A 19,238-nucleotide genomic window follows, 5' to 3' on the forward strand; every position below is an offset into this window, starting at 1 on the left:
TTCCAGGGGCAGAGCTTTAATTCCTGGCGTTTAGTGTATTTACAAAAGTCCACAGCTCCAGTGGGAGGGCCCTGTGTTCTGTGCCTCCCCTGCCTTGGGACACTTCGGCTTACTCTGTGCTCGTCCAGGCAGGGGGACAAAGGTTCTATTAGTGTACATAATGGATACAAAGATTGCTTAGCTATTGTGAAACAAGCTCAGGGACCAACCAGGGGCGCCCAAGCAGCCTTGCTGTGTTCTCCAAGTCCAAGATGGGCAATGAGGCATGGCGCCCCTCATCCCCGCAGCCACCGCCTGGGCTCCTGGCACACTCAGCCTCTCTCACGAGTACACACACTCCACGTCACACAGACACACACACTCGGACACACACACTACACACAGCTCACCCGCTGGCAGTGCTCAGGCAGCTGAGAAAGGCTATATACACTGAGGGAGTAGCACCAGGTTAAGTGGCCGCCAGATCATGCCTGCTCCGCCAAGACCCTTCCCCTCCAGAAAAACGCGGGTCCAGAGGGCATCTCGCAGGTCCTTCCAGGCTGCCTGGGGCAGGAAGCAGCCATCTCAGGGCTGCCCGCAGGGCCCGGGGCGTGGCCTCATCGGGGAAGGCGGGGCTCGGGCGCGAGGGGGGCGGGGCCGCCCAGCGCTTCCTCGATGTCCTCCAGGCAGCCGAGCAGGTCCATGTCGCGGAGCACGCGGCCCAGCAGCTCCAGCGTGGCCTCGTGCCGCGGGGTGCGCCGCCGCCAGGCCGCCAGCATGCTGTACTGCGCCTCGCGCAGGCAGCGCAAGTTCTGCAGCTCCAGCCGCTCGATTTCGTGATCACTCAGCCCCAGCCGCCGCACGAACTCCTTCCAGCGCAACGGGGGCACGCCGTCCACCACGGCGTACAGCGTCGCGGGGTCGGCTGTCGGGAGGCGGCGCGGTGAGCCCGGAGCGGCGGCCCTCCCCGCCCGGCCCCCGCCCACTCGCCCCGGGCGCCCCGCCCACCCGCCTCCCCGGCGGGGTTCCCTTTGAGGATGAATGAGGAACTCACCGTCTAAGAGCGAAGCGGGGGCGCTGGGGGCGCCGGCCTCCCACTTCTGCACAGGGGTGGGGACGGGGGTGGAGGCTGGAGGCGCAGGGAGGATGGGGCCAGCCCCTTGGTGGGGCGGGGCCATCTCTCTGGGGAGCGATGTGACTCTGAAGTTGGACCACAGCGGGTCACAGGGGGTGTAGGTGGGACTGGAGGCAGGACTGAAGCTCGGGATGGGACTGAAGCTTGGGGCCGGGGCCAGGGGCTCTGGCTCCCCCTGAGAGAGAGAGGGAAGGCACAGCATTAGCGGGGAAGAGGAAGAACAGCCCCAGCCCTCCTCCTTCTGGATTCCGGATGGGAGTTGGGGCTGGAGGGAATCAGGGGAGCCCCAGGACGAAGGGTGATTCCGGGTGATTTGGGAGATTTACAAGATGACAGTGGACAGTCAGGGAAGCCTGCGGATGGCTCCCCGGTTTCATCTTACCTCCTTTACAGGAGCCGACTGCCCACAAACTGAGAAAAGAGAAACAAAGTGTCACAGATTTCACTTCCTCTCTCAACCCTGGCACCCATCATGGGGCTGGCGGTGGGTACTTGTGGTGACATGCTTCGGGGCCTATGTGGCCCCAGGGACGAGAGAGCTACTGATGCAGTATGAGCTCTCACCAGCCGTCCAAGACCACCTCGTGCCAGTGGGGTCCTCGCCAGCCCAGTGAACTACGGGGACACTCCCCATCTCCTTGCACGCTCCCGCCTCCTCTGGAGCCTCCTCCTGCATTCCTACCAGCACCCTTTCCCTTCCCAAAGTCCCCACTCACTGATGGAGTAGAGCTTGGGCTTCCAGCGCTGGTAGCGGCATGCTAGAACAATGAGGAGGAAGGACGCCAGGCAAAGGCCAAAGGTGATCACCAGGGGCAACAGTGCTGTGGTGCCTGGAAACAGAGAAGATTGTGGTCAGAGGAGAGGGGCTCTGGAGGTAGCAGGGCAGGGCGGGTGGGGAGGGGCATGGCTAGGAAAGGGTCCCTGGGCGTGGGCGCCAGGATAATTCTCCTCACCGGGGTCCTGAGGGCGGTTGCTAGTTACAGGTCGAGCTGGACATAACTGCTCGCACTCCGTGTTCTTACAGCTAAAAGAAGAGAGGATGCTGGTGAGTAGGGGCCCACCGTAAGAGGAGTACAGGAAAAAAAGAAAAAACAACCACACAGATGGTTGGAAATTCTTGGCTTTACAAGTATTTTAGCTATCTCTTGATATAATGAAAATTATTTGTTATTTATTTATTTTTGGCTGTTTGGGGTCTTCACTGCTGCGTGTGGGCTTTCTCTAGTTGCGGTACGCGGGCTTCTCATTGCGGTGGCTTCTCCTGTTGCGGAGCACGGGCTCTAGGTGCGCAGGCTACAGTAGCTGTGGCCTGCAGGCTCTAGAGCGCAGGCTCAGTAGTTGTGGCTCACGGGCTTAGGTGCTCCGCGGCATGTGGGATCTTCCCGGACCAGGGCTCGAACCTGTGTCCCCTGCATTGGCAGGCGGACTCTCAACCGCCGTGCCACCAGGGAAGTCCGATATAATGGAAATTAATCCTATCTTGGGAACTGATGCGGAGGAAAGAAACATTAGTTAATCCCCATATCATTTCATTTTAGAGCTGGATTTGATCTTGAAGAAGCCATGTAGAAAAAGAGTTAAAAGCAGTCAGAGTCAGATATAAATTCCAGCCCCATTCATTGGCTAGCAGTGTGACTGCAGGCCAATCACTTCACCTGTAAGCCTCAGTCTCCTCATCGTGTAACACAGGGATCCTACCCACTGTCGAGACTGCGGATTAAGTGAGACAGTTATGCCTGACGTATAGTGTAAGCCCTCGATCGACGCTGACCGTCACTGAATTGTTATTTTATCACTGTGCTACTGATGAGAAGCCAGTGAAAAACAGAGGTTAAAGAGCTTTTTCTCTAGATGACGCTGCTGGTGACAACACCCAACTTTGAGAGACGGGTCTAGCATGCATGTGAACAATTAAAAAACACATCTGGCTGGGGGCAGCCAGAGAACACTCTAGAACAAGCGCATCTTCCCGTTTGGGGAGCTGGCCCTGGGCAGCATGGACTAATGAGAACTACATCAGGGGTCCTAGAAGGAACTCGAGGAGGTGAGTTCTCAGCAGGAATCTGAAAGCAGGGAGAGGTCATTTTGCCCACAAGCTCACAAGCTCATGGTGAGAACCACATGGAAGGGGTGTAGAAGTGCTTTAAAGGGGAAGAGACTAGCGAGAAAAAGAGCACAGTTTCTTGTCAGACACTTCGTGGCTATTTTTAGTGGTGCTCACAACTTTGCCAACCTGATGTCATTATCCTTACTTTAAAGGTAAAAACAACTAAGGCTCAGAGATGTTAAGTCACTTGCCCAAGCTCACACAGCCAATACGTGGCTAGCCTGAGATGTAAACCCAGGGCAATTCAACTTTAGAACCCTCAGTTTCCTCTTTGCAAGCAAGTGTGCAAGAACAGCCTCTGCAGAGCCAGAAGGAGTGAGGAGGTGTGGTCAAAGGGACTGGGGAGGAAAGTGCATACTGCATTAAACCTAAGATCAATAATCAGAGACATTACAATTTACATCCTACACACACACACACACACACACACACACACACACACACGGGCAGGTGCCAACTGAACTGTGATACACCGTCAACTGTTGTAAGATGCAGTATGATTTCAGAGATATAAAAGTGTATTCCTAGAATCCATAGTAGGGCCTGTTGCGCAAGAATCTGAACGTCTTCCCCAAAACATCTGAACGTCTAAAAAGAACTTCAAGTCCTTGAGGGTATGCGCCTCTATCCACAGAGACTTCATGAGATTTTAGGAACAAGTTGGGGGCAGGGAGGACCGTCCGGTATCTTAACATGAAGTGCCTCCCATCCGAACGGCCTGGAGGAGCCAGAGCACCTCCCACAGTCTCCCCCTCCCGTCCCGATCCGGTGCCCGGCAGCCGGCAGAAGTACTCACTGAGCACAGGAGACGCACTCGGCATCTCTTCGAAAGAACCGCACGTGGCAGTCGCAGATGGTGTCCTGTCTCTCCTTGCCTGTAGGGAGAGATGCGGCACGGCTGAAGGAGGACGGCCCAGCAGCCCGAGGGCTGGAGGGAGGGCTGAGGGGGGCAGCAGTGCAGCAAGCTGGAGACCACCCTCCGGAGACGGGGTGACCAGCCGGGTCGGGAGGGCCATGCTCACAGGACTGGCGCACCGTGCCGTTGGGGCAGAGGCTGCAGTTCAGACACTGGAACAGGGTTTCACTCCAATACTTCCGATACTGGTTCTTCCTGCAGCCACACACGGTATCCCGGTCCACTGCGCAAGGAGCAATCTCCACCTGGAACATTTCTGGCGAGGGGAGTAGATGGGGGGTGAGCTCCCACTGTCCCCACCGGGTGTGTCTCTCTGGGTTACACACGCTCACACCCATGCATTCGTTCACTTGTGCACACGCACCCCTGCCCACCCGCAGCAGCACAGCTTCGTACCTTCCCCTGGAGACAGACGCGCACACCCCTCTGAACACCCACCTGGCCCAGTCGGTTTCGAGCCCCGCCCCCTGCTGAGACTCACCTTTCCGGCACTTGGAGCAGCTCAGGCATTGTCTGAGGTGGTTCTCCGAAGCGGTAAAGGTGCCGCGGGCACACACCCTGCAGTCCGTGTCCAGCCCCGGGCCCGGACAATCATCGTACAGGTAGGTGCCTGTGATTGGGGGTCGAGGTTAGGCTGTAGCCCGGAGCCCCAGCCCCAGGACGGCCCGGGCACCTCCCCGAAGTCCCTGGGAGAGGAAAGGAGGGAGAAACTCCCAGCCCTGGAGAGGCAGCCAAGTCAGGGACCCCGCGTTCTGGAACATCTGGAAAAAGCAAAGGAAGAGGCAGGGCCCCCTAACTGAGGAGTTCCACGGTTATCCCTTTCTCCTACCTTTGTGGCACTTTGTGCAGCAAATGGAATTATTTTGAGGGTGGCTATATTTCCCTTGGGGACACGAACTCTCTCTCTTCTCCCGGTCCCCAGGGTGAGGGACCAGCCCCTGAATCCCCGCGGGGTACACATCCACCAACAGAGCCCGGAGCACCTGGGGAAGAGTCAGATGGAGGAGGCCCCGTCAGGAGAGGGAGGCGTGGGGTCTCAGAGGGAGGGGGTCTAAAGCCTTCCCAGCTCAAGCCTTTTCTCAGCGGAACATTCTCCCCAGGCCACTCACACGCCACGTTCTCCTCTAAGCCTAGGCTGTCGGCACTGTGCCATCTTAATTGTTCTCCGGTTGACCTGTGTATTCATTTCTGTCCGTCCAACTCAAGGCTGGTAAACTCCAGGCACGGGCTGTATTTTCTGCTTATTTCCCCAAAGCAGCTATTAGTGCTGGACACAGGGCAGATGTTCAAGGAGTTTTCTGGGTTGGGAACAGGCCCTTCCTTCCGACGAGTAGCCCTAAAGATTGGGGTGGTGTTTCTCCACCTGGGGGCTGCGTTCACAGTGTCTTCACTTTGTGCACGTTCACGGAGGTGAACAGTTAGGATCTGTGCACCTTCCTGAATTATGTTATGCCATTAAAAAGGTTTTTTGTGACATCAGATTGGAGTGGAGGTGAGTGATGTCCCTGTGGGGACCATTCCTGGACAGCGGGTAGAAGGCAAAGGAAGAGTCTCTTTGTAAATCTGTACCAAAACCTCACTCGGGATATCCTGCCCTCAGACTCCGTGCTGCATCCCCTTCCACCCGTAAACCTGCACAAATACCCCAGGTGGGCCAGGGCAAATGGGGAGCGGGGAAGAAGGGAAAGTTCGGGATCAGGGATGGGGGTAGAAAGGTGAGGAGGTTTAGGTGGGACGGGAGTGGGCACAGGCGTGGAGGTTGCATGCAATCGGAGCCAGCTGGAGGCCGGGGAGCTGGCTCATAGACCACCGAGCCAGGACCTGAGGGCATGCCAGGGCGTCCCTCTGCCGTCCGCACATCGGGGTGTCCCGGGAGCCTGTTTTCCAGCCCCAGGCCGGGCCCCCCGGCCCGGAATCACTCGCCCAGCCCTGGCTTCAGAGCTGGGACGGCACAGCCAGGAGGCTCTGTTGAGCTCCAACCCGGACTTTGCTGTTTCACCTCCTACCAGCCTCTTCCTGGCTTTCCCGGGGCCTTGATTTTGTTTCCTCTGCTATAAAGGCCGTCTTATGTAAAGATAAGAGGATGTCCTCCAAGGATGTTAAACTTTGGGGGCAGCAGGCTAATCAGATCCCAGAAACCCCAGCCCAGGACAGGAGGGCCTGGTAGCCCAAGGCTGTAGGCAGGTCACGCCCCGGTCCTCCACTAGGTGTCGCTGCAGCAGCCCGGAAGCCCAAGCCCCCGCCCCAGCCCCAGACAGGGGAAGCCACACTCAGAAAGCCAGCTGCCACCCCCCAGGGGCATAGGGCGCCCTCCCCACCCGGAGGCAGCACCCTTCCCTGGCCACTCCAGCGCCGTGCCACCTCCCCTGAGAACAGGGCTGAGGCTTCCAGAGCAACAGGAAAAGTCTGGAGTGTTTCTGGGAAGGACTTCCCAGTCCTGAAAGTGTGGTTCCTTTCCCCGAAGGAGGGCTCACAGCACCTAAGGTCACTGGCACTTGGAATTCCATCCAGGCGGCTGGGAGCAGAGCCAACCGGCCGAGACAGCATCAGGAAAAAGAACGGTGGCGGGTTGGGGTGGGTGGGGGTCCTTCCCAGGAAGGAGGGAGAGGTGCCTTCTCAGGCCACGTGCCTCCCACCGCCATCTCCAGCACTTTGGGGGTTAAGTCAGATCCGGGAAAGGGAAATCTTTTCCCAGCAGCTCTGCCCAGTGACTCAGGCCAGAGGGAGGGAGAGGATCGAGGGGAGGGAGAGGGAACCAGCAGCTTCCCCAGCTCCTCAAGGGTCATGAGTCAGCAGAAAAGCTGAAGGGCCCCGCCCGCCATTGGGACCCGACAGGATCCCCTCCTCCTGTGGGCCAGTCTCTCCCTCCAATCCCCACTCAGAGCCCCCTCCCCTCCCCTCCTCCTCCCAGGAGCCAGGCCATGGGCCTCAGTCCCTCGCGGCCCACTTTTTCGGGGAAGTGGCTCCCTACGCCATTCCACCCCAAAGGGAAGTCTTGGCCGACCCCTTGCTTCCTCCCATCGGGTCACTACCCGCCCCTCCCTGAGGGCCACTCAGCTCCTTCCCACCCCTCAGCATCCTTCCTTTAGACCCAGCCCCCCCCAGGCTCCTCCTCCTGGTTCAACCGGTCTCTCTGCGGGTTTGTCCTTTCCCTGGGTTCTCACGTGAGCCCCCCTGACACTTCCCAGTTCCAGAAGGGAGCAAACCAAGGCTGCCCTCCCACCCGGGTTCACTGTCTTCCCACAGCCTGACTGGTTCTGGCCAGCTGGGTCGGGCTTGGGCACCTCCCTGGGGTCCTCAAACAATCCTTAGGAAATGTGGCCAGTTCTGAGGCTCCACATCCCCCTCCCACAAGCCCACTGGCAGCACAGGCCAAACTCCAGAGCCCTGAGCATCCCGTTTGGGAGGGAGCGACCAAGACGGGATGTAAGACAAGCAGCGCCATTTCCCCGGGTCCCCCTCTCCCCGGCAGCCGCCCCCCCCCCCCCCCCCGAGCCAGCCCACTCCGACCCCAGGAGCCAGCAGGCACCATTCCTTGGCACTGGCTGGATCCAGTGCTTCGCCGCTGCATCTTGCAGCAAAACAGCGGAAATAGGAGGTGAACTCTCTGAGCGTCCGGACCCCAGGCAGCCTGAGTGCCTGTGGCCTGGAGCAGGGGAAGGGCAGGAAGCTGGGCTGCCTGTGGAGAGACAGTTGAAGGGGTGGCCCAGCACCCCTCCAACTCCCCCATAACTTCCGCCTAGGGAGGCTTTTAAGTGTGACTTCCTGAGCTGGGGCCGCAGCCTGGGGGTGGAGGAGCCGACAGCACAGCGACCCTGTAGTCTAGCCCCCACCCAGCAGCCTCGCTGTCCCGTCCTGCGTTGATCCGTTCGTTCAATTAAAACGATGTCAAAATCTTTGGGGAGCTCATGACAGCTCCTCCTCCAAGGCCCATCTGAGACCCGGCCTCCCTCCACGGAAGCCCCCCATTAATGAGGCTTCCCCCCACTCCAGCTCATGGGACACACACCCACCCTGTGAACTTTAAAAATATGGATTAACTATACCTATTTTGGGCTCTTACCATAACTGCCTCGGGTGAGTAGATATGATCTCCCCAAACAGACCATAAACTATGCGATGAGAGATGAGAAAGAGTGTTTTGGTCAGAGATAATGTCTAATCCTCCGCACCCACAACTGGAAGAGGGAAATAAATGTGGTTTGATTGGGTGATTTCATGACTATCTGTCTTCCACTCCAGTCAAGGCCAGTGAAAGCCAAAGTGGGGAGAAGGCAGTCAGTGCCTCCCTGCAGGCATATATTTATCTCCAGGGCAGAGCTCCCCTCTCCTTCCCACACACACGCACGATGGCAAACACCCTCACAGGAGATGCTGACGAGCCCTCCTCTCCTTTTGAGCATCCCTGGTGAGTGAAGGTTTTGTGTCACTGAAGACACAGAGGCAGCTATGAGTCTGAGAACCTCTGCTCTAGCCTGTTAGGTGCCCACTTCACTTGGCTATTCTCCAGACCCTCGACATGCCCCAAAGGAAATCCATCGACCTCCTGACCCGGACAAATGTCACACCATCAACTTCTCTTTGCCACCCTTCTCTCCTCAAGGCCCCCACCCCTCCTGTGCCGCCATCCAGTCTGTAGTCCAGCTTGCCAGACCTCCCCTGTCATCTCTCAATCCTTTCCAAGTCCAAGGGTTGCCTCACACCCGGATCACTGCAACTGTCTTCCCGCCTTTTTCCTGCTCCAATCCATCCTACACGCTCTCTTATCTGCATTCAAGCTTCAACCTGCACCCACAGGTGTGGGAATCTTCCTTTCCGGGGCCGGACCTCAAACATCATTTCCATGGGTCACTCTTTCCCTGAATGAGAACTTGCAGAGGTTCCTCACTGCTCTTCTGGACACGTGCCCAGGCGCAGCGGCCCCGAGAGAACCATTTATGAATGAATGGATGAGTGAATGAATTCCTCTACCTGCGACCACAGTCAGGATCCTCTCTCCATCCCTTCCCCCACTTCCTCCAATTTTCTCCTTCTTGCTTCTTCTCGTTCCTCAACAGGGTCCTTCCCCTGCGGCCCAGGTGCTCCGCTTCCTGCCACCACCAGCCCCCAACACGGCGTCCCATCTCCCCGTTGCTCCGGTCTACCTCAGACCGCTCCCCCTTCTTTCAAGCCTGCTGCCAGCCCGTGGCTTTAAACCTCAGCTCCAAAACCACTCTTCTATGAGGCATCTCGTCCCTCGTTCCATCCTCTATTCATTCAACAAACACAGTTAAGGAGCGCGGTAGAGGCGCAGGTCCCGCAGGGGTGCCGAGATGAATGCAAGGCTTGTGCTCTCAGTTGGGTCAGAGACGGGGTGACTGCGGGCCCTGCGTCTCTGCAGGGAGCACGGGCGCTGGAGCCGAGATCGCCGAGCAGAAGAGGCAGCTAGCTGGACGGCACTCACGCCCCTCGCACTTCTGCCTCCCATGGGTGTCCCAGGGCACCACATCGCAACGCGTCTGTGGGCATTTTCCCCCACAGTGCTCTAAACTCATCTTTTGCTGTAAGCTTTCTCGGCTCCAAGACCGTCAGCTCTTTGAGAGCAGCAAGATCTTACGGGCTCTGTTACAGTCTCTCCTGCATTCTTCCCGCCCCTCCACGCCCTCCCCGCCACACACACACACACACACACACACACACACACACACACACACAGAGTTCCCTGCATTGCCCATGCACACACACACACACACACACACACACACACACACACACACACACACACACACACACACACACAGAGTTCCCTGCATTGCCCATGGCGTGGCGGGCAGTTGGAAAGCCCGTGGACAGCCTCACCCAGCACTGCACGCCTCCTGTTTCCCCTCTAGCTCCAGGCTGAGCTTGGTCCCTTAGCTGTCACACCCCAACCCGGGCTGGATCAGCTGCAGCCCCAGGCACATCCCTTTATCTGTCCAGGCTCCCCGTACCTCTGTTTTCCAAATGCAGAAGCCACTGAGCAATTACAACCACTACTGATACTATTAACAATATGAAAGCTAACGTTTATTGAGTGCTTTCTGTTTGCTACACCCGGTTCCTGTACTAGAATAGACTCCATGAAGGCAGAGATTTTTGTTCACTGCTCTAAGTCCAGCACCTAAAAGAGTATCTAGTGCTGAACAGGCACAAATGAATGGAATACTTATATATATATATTTCATCTTCAAAGCGACATTATGAGGTAGTGACGATTCTGTCCATCTTAGAGAGAAAGAAGCAAGGCACGAAGGGTTAGGTAACCTGCTCAAGTCCAGGCAGCCAGTCCCTGAGGGAGTCAGGACCGGACCTGACCGGGTGATTTACTGCCAGGAGACAAGAGAAGGCAGGGCAGCTGGATGGGGAGCAGGGGGGAGCCCATGGGAAGCACAGCCTGCAGAGGAGGGAATGGGGGGCCTCGGGCCACAGGAGGTGGTGGGGTGCTGCGCAGGGAACTAGGGTCTAGAAACGTGGACTCGAGCAGAGAGAGCGGGAGGAACTGGAGAGAAAGGTACAGAAAGGAGACTCGAGAACTCTGAGGGGATGTGACAGAAAAGAAAGGGATGATTGGGGGACACAGTACAAGACCCTGGGGGAAGAAGAGGTGGGGGAAGGAGAGGTGGGGGAAGGAGAGGTGAGGAGAGGTGGGGGAAGGAGAGGTGGGGGAAGGACAGGTGAGGGGAGGAGAGGTGAGGGGAGGAGAGGTGGGGGGAGGAGAGGTGAGGAGAGGAGAGGTGAGGGGAGGAGAGGTGGGGGGAGGAGAGGTGAGGGGAGGAGAGGTGAGGGGAGGAGAGGTGGGGGGAGGAGAGGTGGGGGAAGGAGAGGTGGGGGAAGGAGAGGTGGGGGAAGGAGAGGTGAGGGGAGGAGAGGTGGGGGGAGGAGAGGTGAGGAGAGGAGAGGTGGGGGGAGGAGAGGTGAGGAGAGGAGAGGGGAGGGGAGGAGAGGTGGGGGGAGGAGAGGTGGGGGAAGGAGAGGTGGGGGAAGGAGAGGTGGGGGGAGGAGAGGTGGGGGGAGGAGAGGTGAGGAGAGGAGAGGTGAGGGGAGGAGATGTGGGGGGAGGAGAGGTGGCGAGGGGCTGGGTTTCTGCGCAGGAAGACTGCAGGACGGGGAGGGCTCCGGGATACATTGAAACAAGGCTGAAGCCCGAGAAAGGGACATTTTCCAGTGACGAAAACAACTGTCTACGAACTTCCCCAAACTGAGCTGTGGAAGAAGAAAGCAAGTGCTCTGTTGTCTGGGTCCGTGGGAAGGGCTTGGGGGGCAGGTCCAGGGCTCTGAGGCGGGGGAGGAGGGTCAGGCCCACAGACAGCGGCCACAGATCCAGGGTGAAGAGTGCCCCCCGGGTGGGAGGCCTGGACCTGGGCAGGCCACGGCGTTGCCCGGTCCCTATCCGGCTACCGATCTGCCTCCAACACACAGCACCCCAAGCCTACCCGCCCCAAGCCAGGGCCTCGCCCGGACTCAGTTTCCCCACTTCGCTGGCGTGCGGTCCCTGCCCTCCAGCACGGTGTGCTCAGCCGGGCTCACCGGCAGCCTCGCCTCTCCACGGCCCAAGACTGCTGACCTGCCGGACACCATAGAGAACCATCTGGACTCTGAGAGCACGGACCTTCTTTCTCCCACTCCTTTCGGTTTCCTAACAAGCTCCCCCGCCCCCGACGTGGGCACCTGCCCCCATCTTCCTGGCAGCCCGGGAACCCTTTCCCTCCCTGCCTTTCAAACCTCTCCCTTGCTCCCGACTCAGGGCAGCGAATGAATGGGGCAGTGTCTGAGGTCAGGCCGCGCGGGCCGAGGCTGGGGCCCGGCCCTCGGCTCTCTCCGCGCCGGGCGCCGCTCGCCCGCCAGCCCACTCCGCCCTCCGTCCCCCGTCTCACCAGTGGCAGCAGCAGGCCAGGCACGGTGGGGAGGCCCATGTCCGGCCAGCTGTGGCCTCTCACTCCCCCATCAGGGCTCAGGCAGTGGTGGACAGAGGCGACAGTGGCAGCGACACAGTCCCAGGATGAGCAGGGTCCGGAGTGGAGCCCGGGCGTCGGGCAGGGGAGCGGAGGGCTGAGACTGGGCCGGGGATCACAGCCGGCTCCCGGGGACCTCAAACCCGGAAGGCCGGCACTGCAGCCTGAGTTCGGAGAACTCCGAGAAAAGTCAAGCGGAGAGGAGGTGGGAGGGGCAGGGAGGACAGGAAGAGCCGGGGTGGAGGCGGGTGGAGGCGAGAGGAGGCGAGAGGAGGCGAGAGGAGGCGAGAGGCGGCGAGAGGCGGCGAGAGGAGGCGAGAGGGGGCGAGAGGGGGCGGGAGGGGGCGAGAGGGGGCGGGAGGGGGCGGGAGGGGGCGGGAGGGGGCGGGAGGGGGCGGGAGGGGGCGGGAGGAGGCGAGAGGGGGCGGGAGGAGGGCAGCCAAGGTGCCTTAACCTTTTGTACCCAGTCCGGGACACGGGCGCCCGGATCCAGCTGCCCTGCCACGTGCGCGGGCCTGACCCCTCCCACCCAGACACCGCGGAGCGCCGGCCCCCCGACCCTCCCCCATCGCCCGGCCTTTCCCAACTGAACAAAATAGAAGGACTCGGGCTTTTGAGTCAGATTCGCTGGGTTCCAGCTCAGGATTCTCTACTTTTTAGGTGGGTGGTGTTGGACAAACTCGGATGCTGTGTTCCAGTTTGCAAAATGGAGAGCCGCTGTCTCGTGGGGTTGCCGGCAGGATTTATTGACACCGGCAGGTAAGCGTCTGATGCCGGACAAGTCCTCAGTGTTCCTTAGAACCCCTTCCCCTTTCCCCAGAGTTCTCCACTGTCACCGTAATCTCTCACTTTCTTAGGAATTTACGCCTCCAACCCAAACCTCAGAGTAAAGCCTAACGCTGACTTGGGGCCCTGACGCCCTGCACCTCCCTGCCCCCCACCCAGCCCCAGTTCTCATCCAGTCTTTGCTGGGCGATGCTCCCAACAGCGGATCCTGGCTCTGCCTCCAAACGACGGTGGGACCTCTCAAAAGACCTCGGTTTTGAAATGAGAGCGACAGTGCCTGGCCTACCTTCGTGGGGAAGATGATGTCAGGAGGCCTACTGAGATCACATCCGTGACTCCTGACTTCAGACTAAGGGCCCATTTTGCTACGACACATAATTACCGCTTTCCATCAGTCTTTCTGAGTCAGACCCCACCCCCTGATTCTTTGGGGGGGTTTTTAAAAATATTTATTAATTCATTTATTTTTGGCTGCATCGGGTCTTAGTTGCAGCACACGGGATCTTTCGTTGGAGTGCATGGGCTTCTCTCTAGTTGTGGCGCACAGGCTCCAGAGCATGTGGGCTCTGTAGTTGCAGCATGCGGACTCTCTAGTTGAGACGTGCGGGTTCGGTAGTTGCAGCATGTGGGCTTAGTTTCCCAACCAGGGATGGAACCCGCATCCCCTGCATCGGAAGGTGGATTCTTAACCACTGGACCATCAGGGAAGTGTCCCTCTTTGGATATTTTATGCCATGCTTGTCTGTGCAGGACATCTCCCAAATGAATCCCGCAACAAGGGTACAACATTCACCCAGATATTCTCTGGCCACAATGACCTTCCCTAGACCCAGTGCAGGCCCCGGGTCCTCCAGCCACTGACGTTGCTGGAAATGCAGGGAGACCAGACAGGAGTGAGGTCCTAGGGCTTTGTGACTTGGAATCAGAGCTACTCACCCCTTTGCCTCTTGATCCACCAGCTGACTCCCCACGCTGCTATCCACCCTCCCTGGCCCTTTCCTGGCACCCCTCTGTGATCCCAGGAACAGAGCTGTGGATGTGACCGGAGCTTGGACGCCCCCACTTCGGGCTGACTTCACTCCACCCCATCCTCCAGCTCCTGAGAAACAAGAGGGTTGCAGCTGGACTCACAGAGGAAGGAGGTCACCTCCACCAACACACAGGGAGGCTCCAAGTACAGTACGAACGGACCCAAAGCAGAGCTCTTATAGAAGCAGAGTCACTGAAATAAAGTGCAAGAGTCAAATTGCCCAGTTTCCAGTGTAAAGAAGCCAGAAGAGCCACAGGCTCCTCATGTAAGAAATGGGAAGCACACGCATTGATGAGCACTTTACGCATGTAAAGTGTTTAGCAAGGGTTTGCTGTATACTAATTCAGTGGTAGCAATGTTAATCATTTGTATTAACAATAATAACTTCAGTGTCCTATTTTTATAAATTTTTATTGAAATATAGTTGATTTACAGTGTTGTGTTAGTTTCAGGTGTCAATGTCCTATTTTTCACGTTACAAGGAATTTTTAGTAGTCTGTGCCAACTGTCAATGCCATTACACATAGCCCGGCACAAAAGGTGAATTTCTTTCATTGTTTAGGATGAATGCCTATTTACTCAGCAGGTTTAAAGTCTTGAGACACGTGGTATTCAACTGTTCAATAAGATTCTGTTTAAAAAGAGATGGTGAGAGGTGCATGGATCTAGGGATATGAGCAGCTAACCAATCTCTTGGAGGAGGTGAGAGGATAAGCATTATCCCTCCAGGGGAAGAAGGAACCATGGCGAGGGAGACAATGGGAGAGATGGAGAAATAGGACACGGGCAAACTAGGATTGGCTGTTAGGGCACACGAAGCAAAGGATAAAGAGTATAAAGAGCTTTAGGTAACAGAGCCCCATCTCTCCATCACGTGTCACACAACACACACACACACACACACACGCACACGCACACACACACACACACACACGGGCCCCACAGTAGCAGAGCCACCAAAAGGGCACTGAACTCTCAGTCGGGGTGACGTGGGTTCCAGCCCCTGACATCCCAGCCCGATGTGTCACAGGAAAACAGGCTGGGTCATGGAAGACCTGGCTTCCAAGCTGGTTCTGTAAGAATCATGAACTTGGGCAACTCACTTCATCTGATAAGCTCAGTAAGGAAAGTGAGGCAACTGGAACTCTCTTCTCTACCAGTCTGATCAAGCTGGGACAGAGAAACTAGGAGCACCTCTCCTGGATGTGCTAATTTTGGATAACTACTCACGATGCAAGTGTGCAGATTACTGCAGATTTCAATAAACACGCTAGAAAAACGCAGGCCCTGTATTACTGGTACCTGCCCTAGTGCCCTCCCGGCCCCCAGAACTGGCACCCGTTTGCTTTTAAAATCCACTTTATCTTGAATCATGTAAGACAAATACATTAATAGAAGTTTTCATGGAATTTGTGATGCCTTGAATAATGGTCAGAAGGTGCGTGTCTTTGTGTGTTGGTGAAGAAGGAAATAAACTATTTTTAAAGCTAAAAGCACAAACAACCCTAGTGTCCGGGAGTAACACAAAGACGAGGGATGGAGGAGAGAAGGAAACAGCTCAAGGTGGACGTGCTTCCGGCAGGAGAGACTCCAGCGCAGGCTGGGGGAGAAGGGGAAGGAGGGGGAGTGCGGCTGATGGCTGCCCTCCACCATAGCTCCAGCTTCACCCGGCAGGTGCTGCCCACGCAGCCAGGGGAGATGGAGCCAGGGAGGGCTGGGGCAGGACCAACGACAGGCTGTGGCCAGAGAACCCAAGAGCAGGCTGAACCTGAGGGCTCTGAGAGGAAACCGTTGTGACACCAGCATGTTCCCCTCATCGTCTTGAGTCTAGGAAAGGGAAGTTGGGAGTCATCACATCACTTCCTCGTCACCACCTTTCCTACTCCCCCCCCCCTCCCGCTTTCCCAAGATTCACGTGGCTCCTCAGGAGAGGGAGATTACAATTGAGGGGAGTAAGACCAAGGCGGCAGGGGAAGTGGTCCCAAAGAGGATGAGGAAGGGTGACTTCTGAGTTTCAGGTCTGGTGCTGGAATGGGGGAAGGAACTGGGGGGTCTGGAAACCGGGGTTCCGTTCAAACATCCCTCAATTTCTCCTTTGTTAAAAGCTGGGAGGATTCCCAATGCTGCCCTCTCTGTGATGACGTGAGAGTGAGAATACACAGCCTTTGAGGCTCCTAGGAACCTGGCGTGGTTTCCACACTCCTCCACCACTAGCGGGCAGTTGCTGGGGAGGCAGGCAGGTGAGGATGCTGCAGACGGGGCAGATGAGGACGAGGATGTGGCAGCTGGGTGGTGAGTGGTACTCAGCGAATGGAGAGGAGGATTACGGACGGTGGTGACCGAGGTTGGGAAGGAAAGGAGGTTCGGGCTGCGGACAGGGGCACACACCCCAAGCACCGCACAGCAGGTCTCCTGACGGAAGGGCACCTGTCTTCACCTCCCACCTGAACACGGTGATGGGCGCATAGCAGACGCTCAGCAAAGCCCGTGGAGGAACTAACAAGACAGTCTGTCTCTCCTGAGGCCCCCGAAGAATGGACATCTCCGTAGTACAGCCAGGGGTATGGGAGACTGTCTCTTCCCCCAAGCCGGGACCTCCCAGGTGCTTGGACACTGACCCAGGACTTGCATGCACTCTCTGACCCCTTCATGGCGCCCCCCTCCAGCTCTCCAGACGTTCTTTACGCAGCAACATTTATTAAGTACCTGCCTACTTGCTCCAAGCAGGATACCGGGCTAGACCCTGAGGATCCATAAATGAACAAGACTCAATCCTGACCACAACGAGCTCAGTCTAGTTGGGGACGCAGACACAAATGAACAGGAAAGCAAAACGCAGCATCTGCACTTCCATGGATGTTATGGTGTGCTAGGGGAGTCCACAGGATAGGGAAGTGGTCACGTCTGGGCGAGGCAAGATGGGGCGGGAGCCCGCACAGAAGTAATGGTATCCGAGCAAGAGTCTAAAGGACGCGTAGGAGTTTCTCCAGCAGGTGGTGGGAGAAGCTTCCAGGCTAAGGAAATAGCTTGAGCAAATGCACAGAGTTCCAAAGGACAGGGGTGCAGGGCAGAGGCGCTGGGGTGTGGCTCCGTGGGGGCATGGGGTTGTGAGGCTGGAAGAGTCCTGGGACTCCGACTGGGAATGGCCAAGTCTTTACTACAACTGGGCTGTTCTGGCCCCTAACCTGGGAGTCAGGGAAAGGGAATTGCCTAGCAACGAACCAAGGGGGCTTTTGGGTGGGGTTCCCCACCCAAGTTCAAGAAGAGGAGCAAATGTCTGTGTGCCTGGAAAGCAGCGTGGAGGGCCACTCAGGGGCTGGATCCAGTCATCTTGGAGGAGGAAGCCGTGCCTGCCTTTGTGTGCCCTGGTGAGTGTTTTGTTCTGGTTGTCAGTTGTTTCCTAGGAAAGTTCTTTGTCAAAGATCCAAGTTTGGCTTGGCTGATCCAAGGGAAAAGAGGACTCATCTGCACTCGGGTGGGGAAGCCGGAGTGTTCTTGAGGCAGGACCAGCGGGTACAGGGCAGCAACCGAGGCCGTGCTGGCCGCGGTCCTCCAGACAATTTCCTCAGCCCCCTATGCAGCCTGCTTCCCTGCCCCACAGCACAGGCAGCTGGGCAGCTCTGAGAGGCAGAGCCCCGAACATTCTCTAATCCTGCCAAGGCTGGTCCCCTCCCACCGAGGGACGTGCCTGCCTCGGGGAGGGGACACCGTCCTTCCCTCTCAGGGCTCCCCCGCGGTGTGTGTAGAGGCGCTGGCCTCCGTGGAGCCTGATGGAGTCCAGCGGGGGCCCAGGGTGGCATAGGCAGGGGGAGGGGCTGACAAGGCCAGGGAGGTGGCGGGGCCCGGCGGGAATGAGGACGGGGATGCGGGGTGGGGGCAGAAACGGGAGGGGAAGGCGGAGGTTGGCATGGAGGCCACCTCCCGGGCACCGCTGCCACCTCGGCCCGGAGACCAGTATCGACTTTGGAACCTCCGGAGCAGCATGAGGAACGTGATGGCCAGGAGGTCAAAGATGAGCTCGGCCATCTCCACCACCGACAGCACAGAGGAGCCGAACCACAGGCTCCACTGGCTACCCAGGTTGGACAGGAGGGTGACCATCTGTAAGGGGGAGAGGCCCACTGACCACTCAGCAGAGGGACCCTGCCCTCTGCTCCCCTCCCCTGGGAGCACACGGCCACTGGTCGGTTTCTTCCAGGGAAAGCTGAGAACCAGGCCGCGACGGGGACGGCTGGAACCCAGACCTGTCTCAGGGGCCTTCTCCCTATCAGCCGGCACGAGACTTCACCCCCGGCGAGCATCCTTTTTCCAACCTTCTAATCCTCACCCTTGCCCTGTCCCCTTTCCACCTTGGAGGCCCAAACCCGCTGGCCCACAGAGGCCATCCCTGTGTCTACAGACAGCCACCCCGCTAAGATCCCCAAGAGAATCCCAGCCTCAGTGAGGCAGGACGCACCGTGACAGAGGGAGACTCAGAGTTGGTTTTGTAGTTCAGCTCCTTGAAGAAGATGTTGAGTTTGGCAACTCCGTCTCTTTGGAGTTGGGGAGAGGGTGGGAAGAAACAGCAGAGGGTTAACTTCTCTGCCACTCGAAGACCCCCTCCTCCAATCAACCGTATCAATGATCCCTCTCTTCCCAGGTCTGTTTTCCCTCCAAAAATTCCTTTCCCAGGGCTGGAACCAGGGTAGGACTGACCTCTTGTTCTTGACGGTGTAACTGTTCTGTCGGGACAGCATCTGGAAGACCCAGTCCTGGGAAAGGATTGGGGTGTCAGCGGGGTCACTCCAGAGTCTTCAGGCTGACAGGGATGGGGTGGGGTCATACACACCCATAAACATATGCCCGGAAGACCACAATGTTACACACACACACACACACACACACACACACTTCACCTGGGATGTCACCGAGGGCCATCGTGAGTAACCAGCAGAGAGCTTGTAGGTGGTCACGCTGGGGACGGAGAAGGCACTCAGTGATGGGGGGTGAGGCTCCCCCACTCAAAGCTGGGCTGAGGACCCTGTATTCTACCCAGCCAAGCAGCCAGCTGCCCAACCTGCGCTCCGGGGGGATGGGGGCTGCTCACCTGCACGGCTTCCGGCACTTGGTGAAACAGCCCAGGCGGTCTGAGGAGAAGGCATCCTGGAGCTTATAGTAGCAGTAGCCTGTGGGTACAGAGAGGTGCTCCTTTCCCTAGGCCCCCTGAACCTTCTCCACCCCACACCCAAGAGGTCTCCCAAGATCCCTGGCGCCCACTTCACGAGGGAATTACGTAGCATTACAGTGATGCCTCTTGAGCGGCAGCACCAGAAAAT

General features: G+C 57.8%; 2 protein-coding genes and 1 long non-coding RNA gene across 13 annotated transcripts in view; 1 reads left to right on the forward strand and 2 right to left on the reverse strand.

Annotated features, from left to right (window-relative positions):
- Positions 1–12,637, reverse strand: TNFRSF1A (TNF receptor superfamily member 1A). Its single transcript, XM_059082384.2, has 10 exons — positions 12,030–12,637; positions 4,967–5,120; positions 4,619–4,747; positions 4,244–4,393; positions 4,018–4,096; positions 2,068–2,138; positions 1,831–1,944; positions 1,497–1,525; positions 1,034–1,289; positions 1–904 (listed from the first exon to the last, which is right to left on the reverse strand). Exons 1-10 carry the CDS (start codon positions 12,066–12,068, stop codon positions 597–599), a joined length of 1,329 nt encoding a protein of 442 aa, XP_058938367.1. The 5' UTR covers positions 12,069–12,637; the 3' UTR covers positions 1–596.
- Positions 12,555–14,368, forward strand: LOC136792241 (uncharacterized). The gene is made up of 2 exons (XR_010835741.1): positions 12,555–12,866; positions 13,853–14,368. It is a non-coding gene; the product is annotated as an uncharacterized lncRNA (long non-coding RNA).
- SCNN1A (sodium channel epithelial 1 subunit alpha) overlaps positions 14,326–19,238 on the reverse strand; it is a 24,264-nt gene continuing 19,351 nt past the window's right edge. For 7 of the 11 annotated variants that reach the window (XM_067008604.1, XM_067008603.1, XM_067008602.1 and 4 more), the window contains 5 exons: positions 19,010–19,088; positions 18,819–18,876; positions 18,619–18,674; positions 18,380–18,455; positions 16,601–18,024 (listed from right to left, as the gene is read on the reverse strand). In XM_067008604.1, coding sequence (XP_066864705.1) covers positions 17,644–18,024; positions 18,380–18,455; positions 18,619–18,674; positions 18,819–18,876; positions 19,010–19,088 — 650 coding nt within the window. In that variant the 3' untranslated portion in view covers positions 16,601–17,643. Of the gene's footprint in view, positions 15,751–16,600; positions 18,025–18,379; positions 18,456–18,618; positions 18,675–18,818; positions 18,877–19,009; positions 19,089–19,238 lie in introns of those variants that run through there. The other 4 variants (XM_067008598.1, XM_067008599.1, XM_067008608.1 and 1 more) reach the window with 2 other exon arrangements.

This window comes from Kogia breviceps, chromosome 12, assembly GCF_026419965.1.
Source record: "Kogia breviceps isolate mKogBre1 chromosome 12, mKogBre1 haplotype 1, whole genome shotgun sequence".
NCBI lineage: Eukaryota > Metazoa > Chordata > Mammalia > Artiodactyla > Physeteridae > Kogia > Kogia breviceps.

Coding starts and splice junctions, on each gene's coding strand:
- TNFRSF1A (XM_059082384.2), bottom strand. CDS start 12,068: ATGGGCCTCCCCACCGTGCCTGGCCTGCTGCTGCCACTG. Junction 4,748..4,966: donor CTGCACAAAGTGCCACAAAG/GTAGGAGAAAGG, acceptor CCCCAATCACAG/GCACCTACCTGTACGATGAT. Junction 4,097..4,243: donor CGGCACGGTGCGCCAGTCCT/GTGAGCATGGCC, acceptor CTCTCCCTACAG/GCAAGGAGAGACAGGACACC.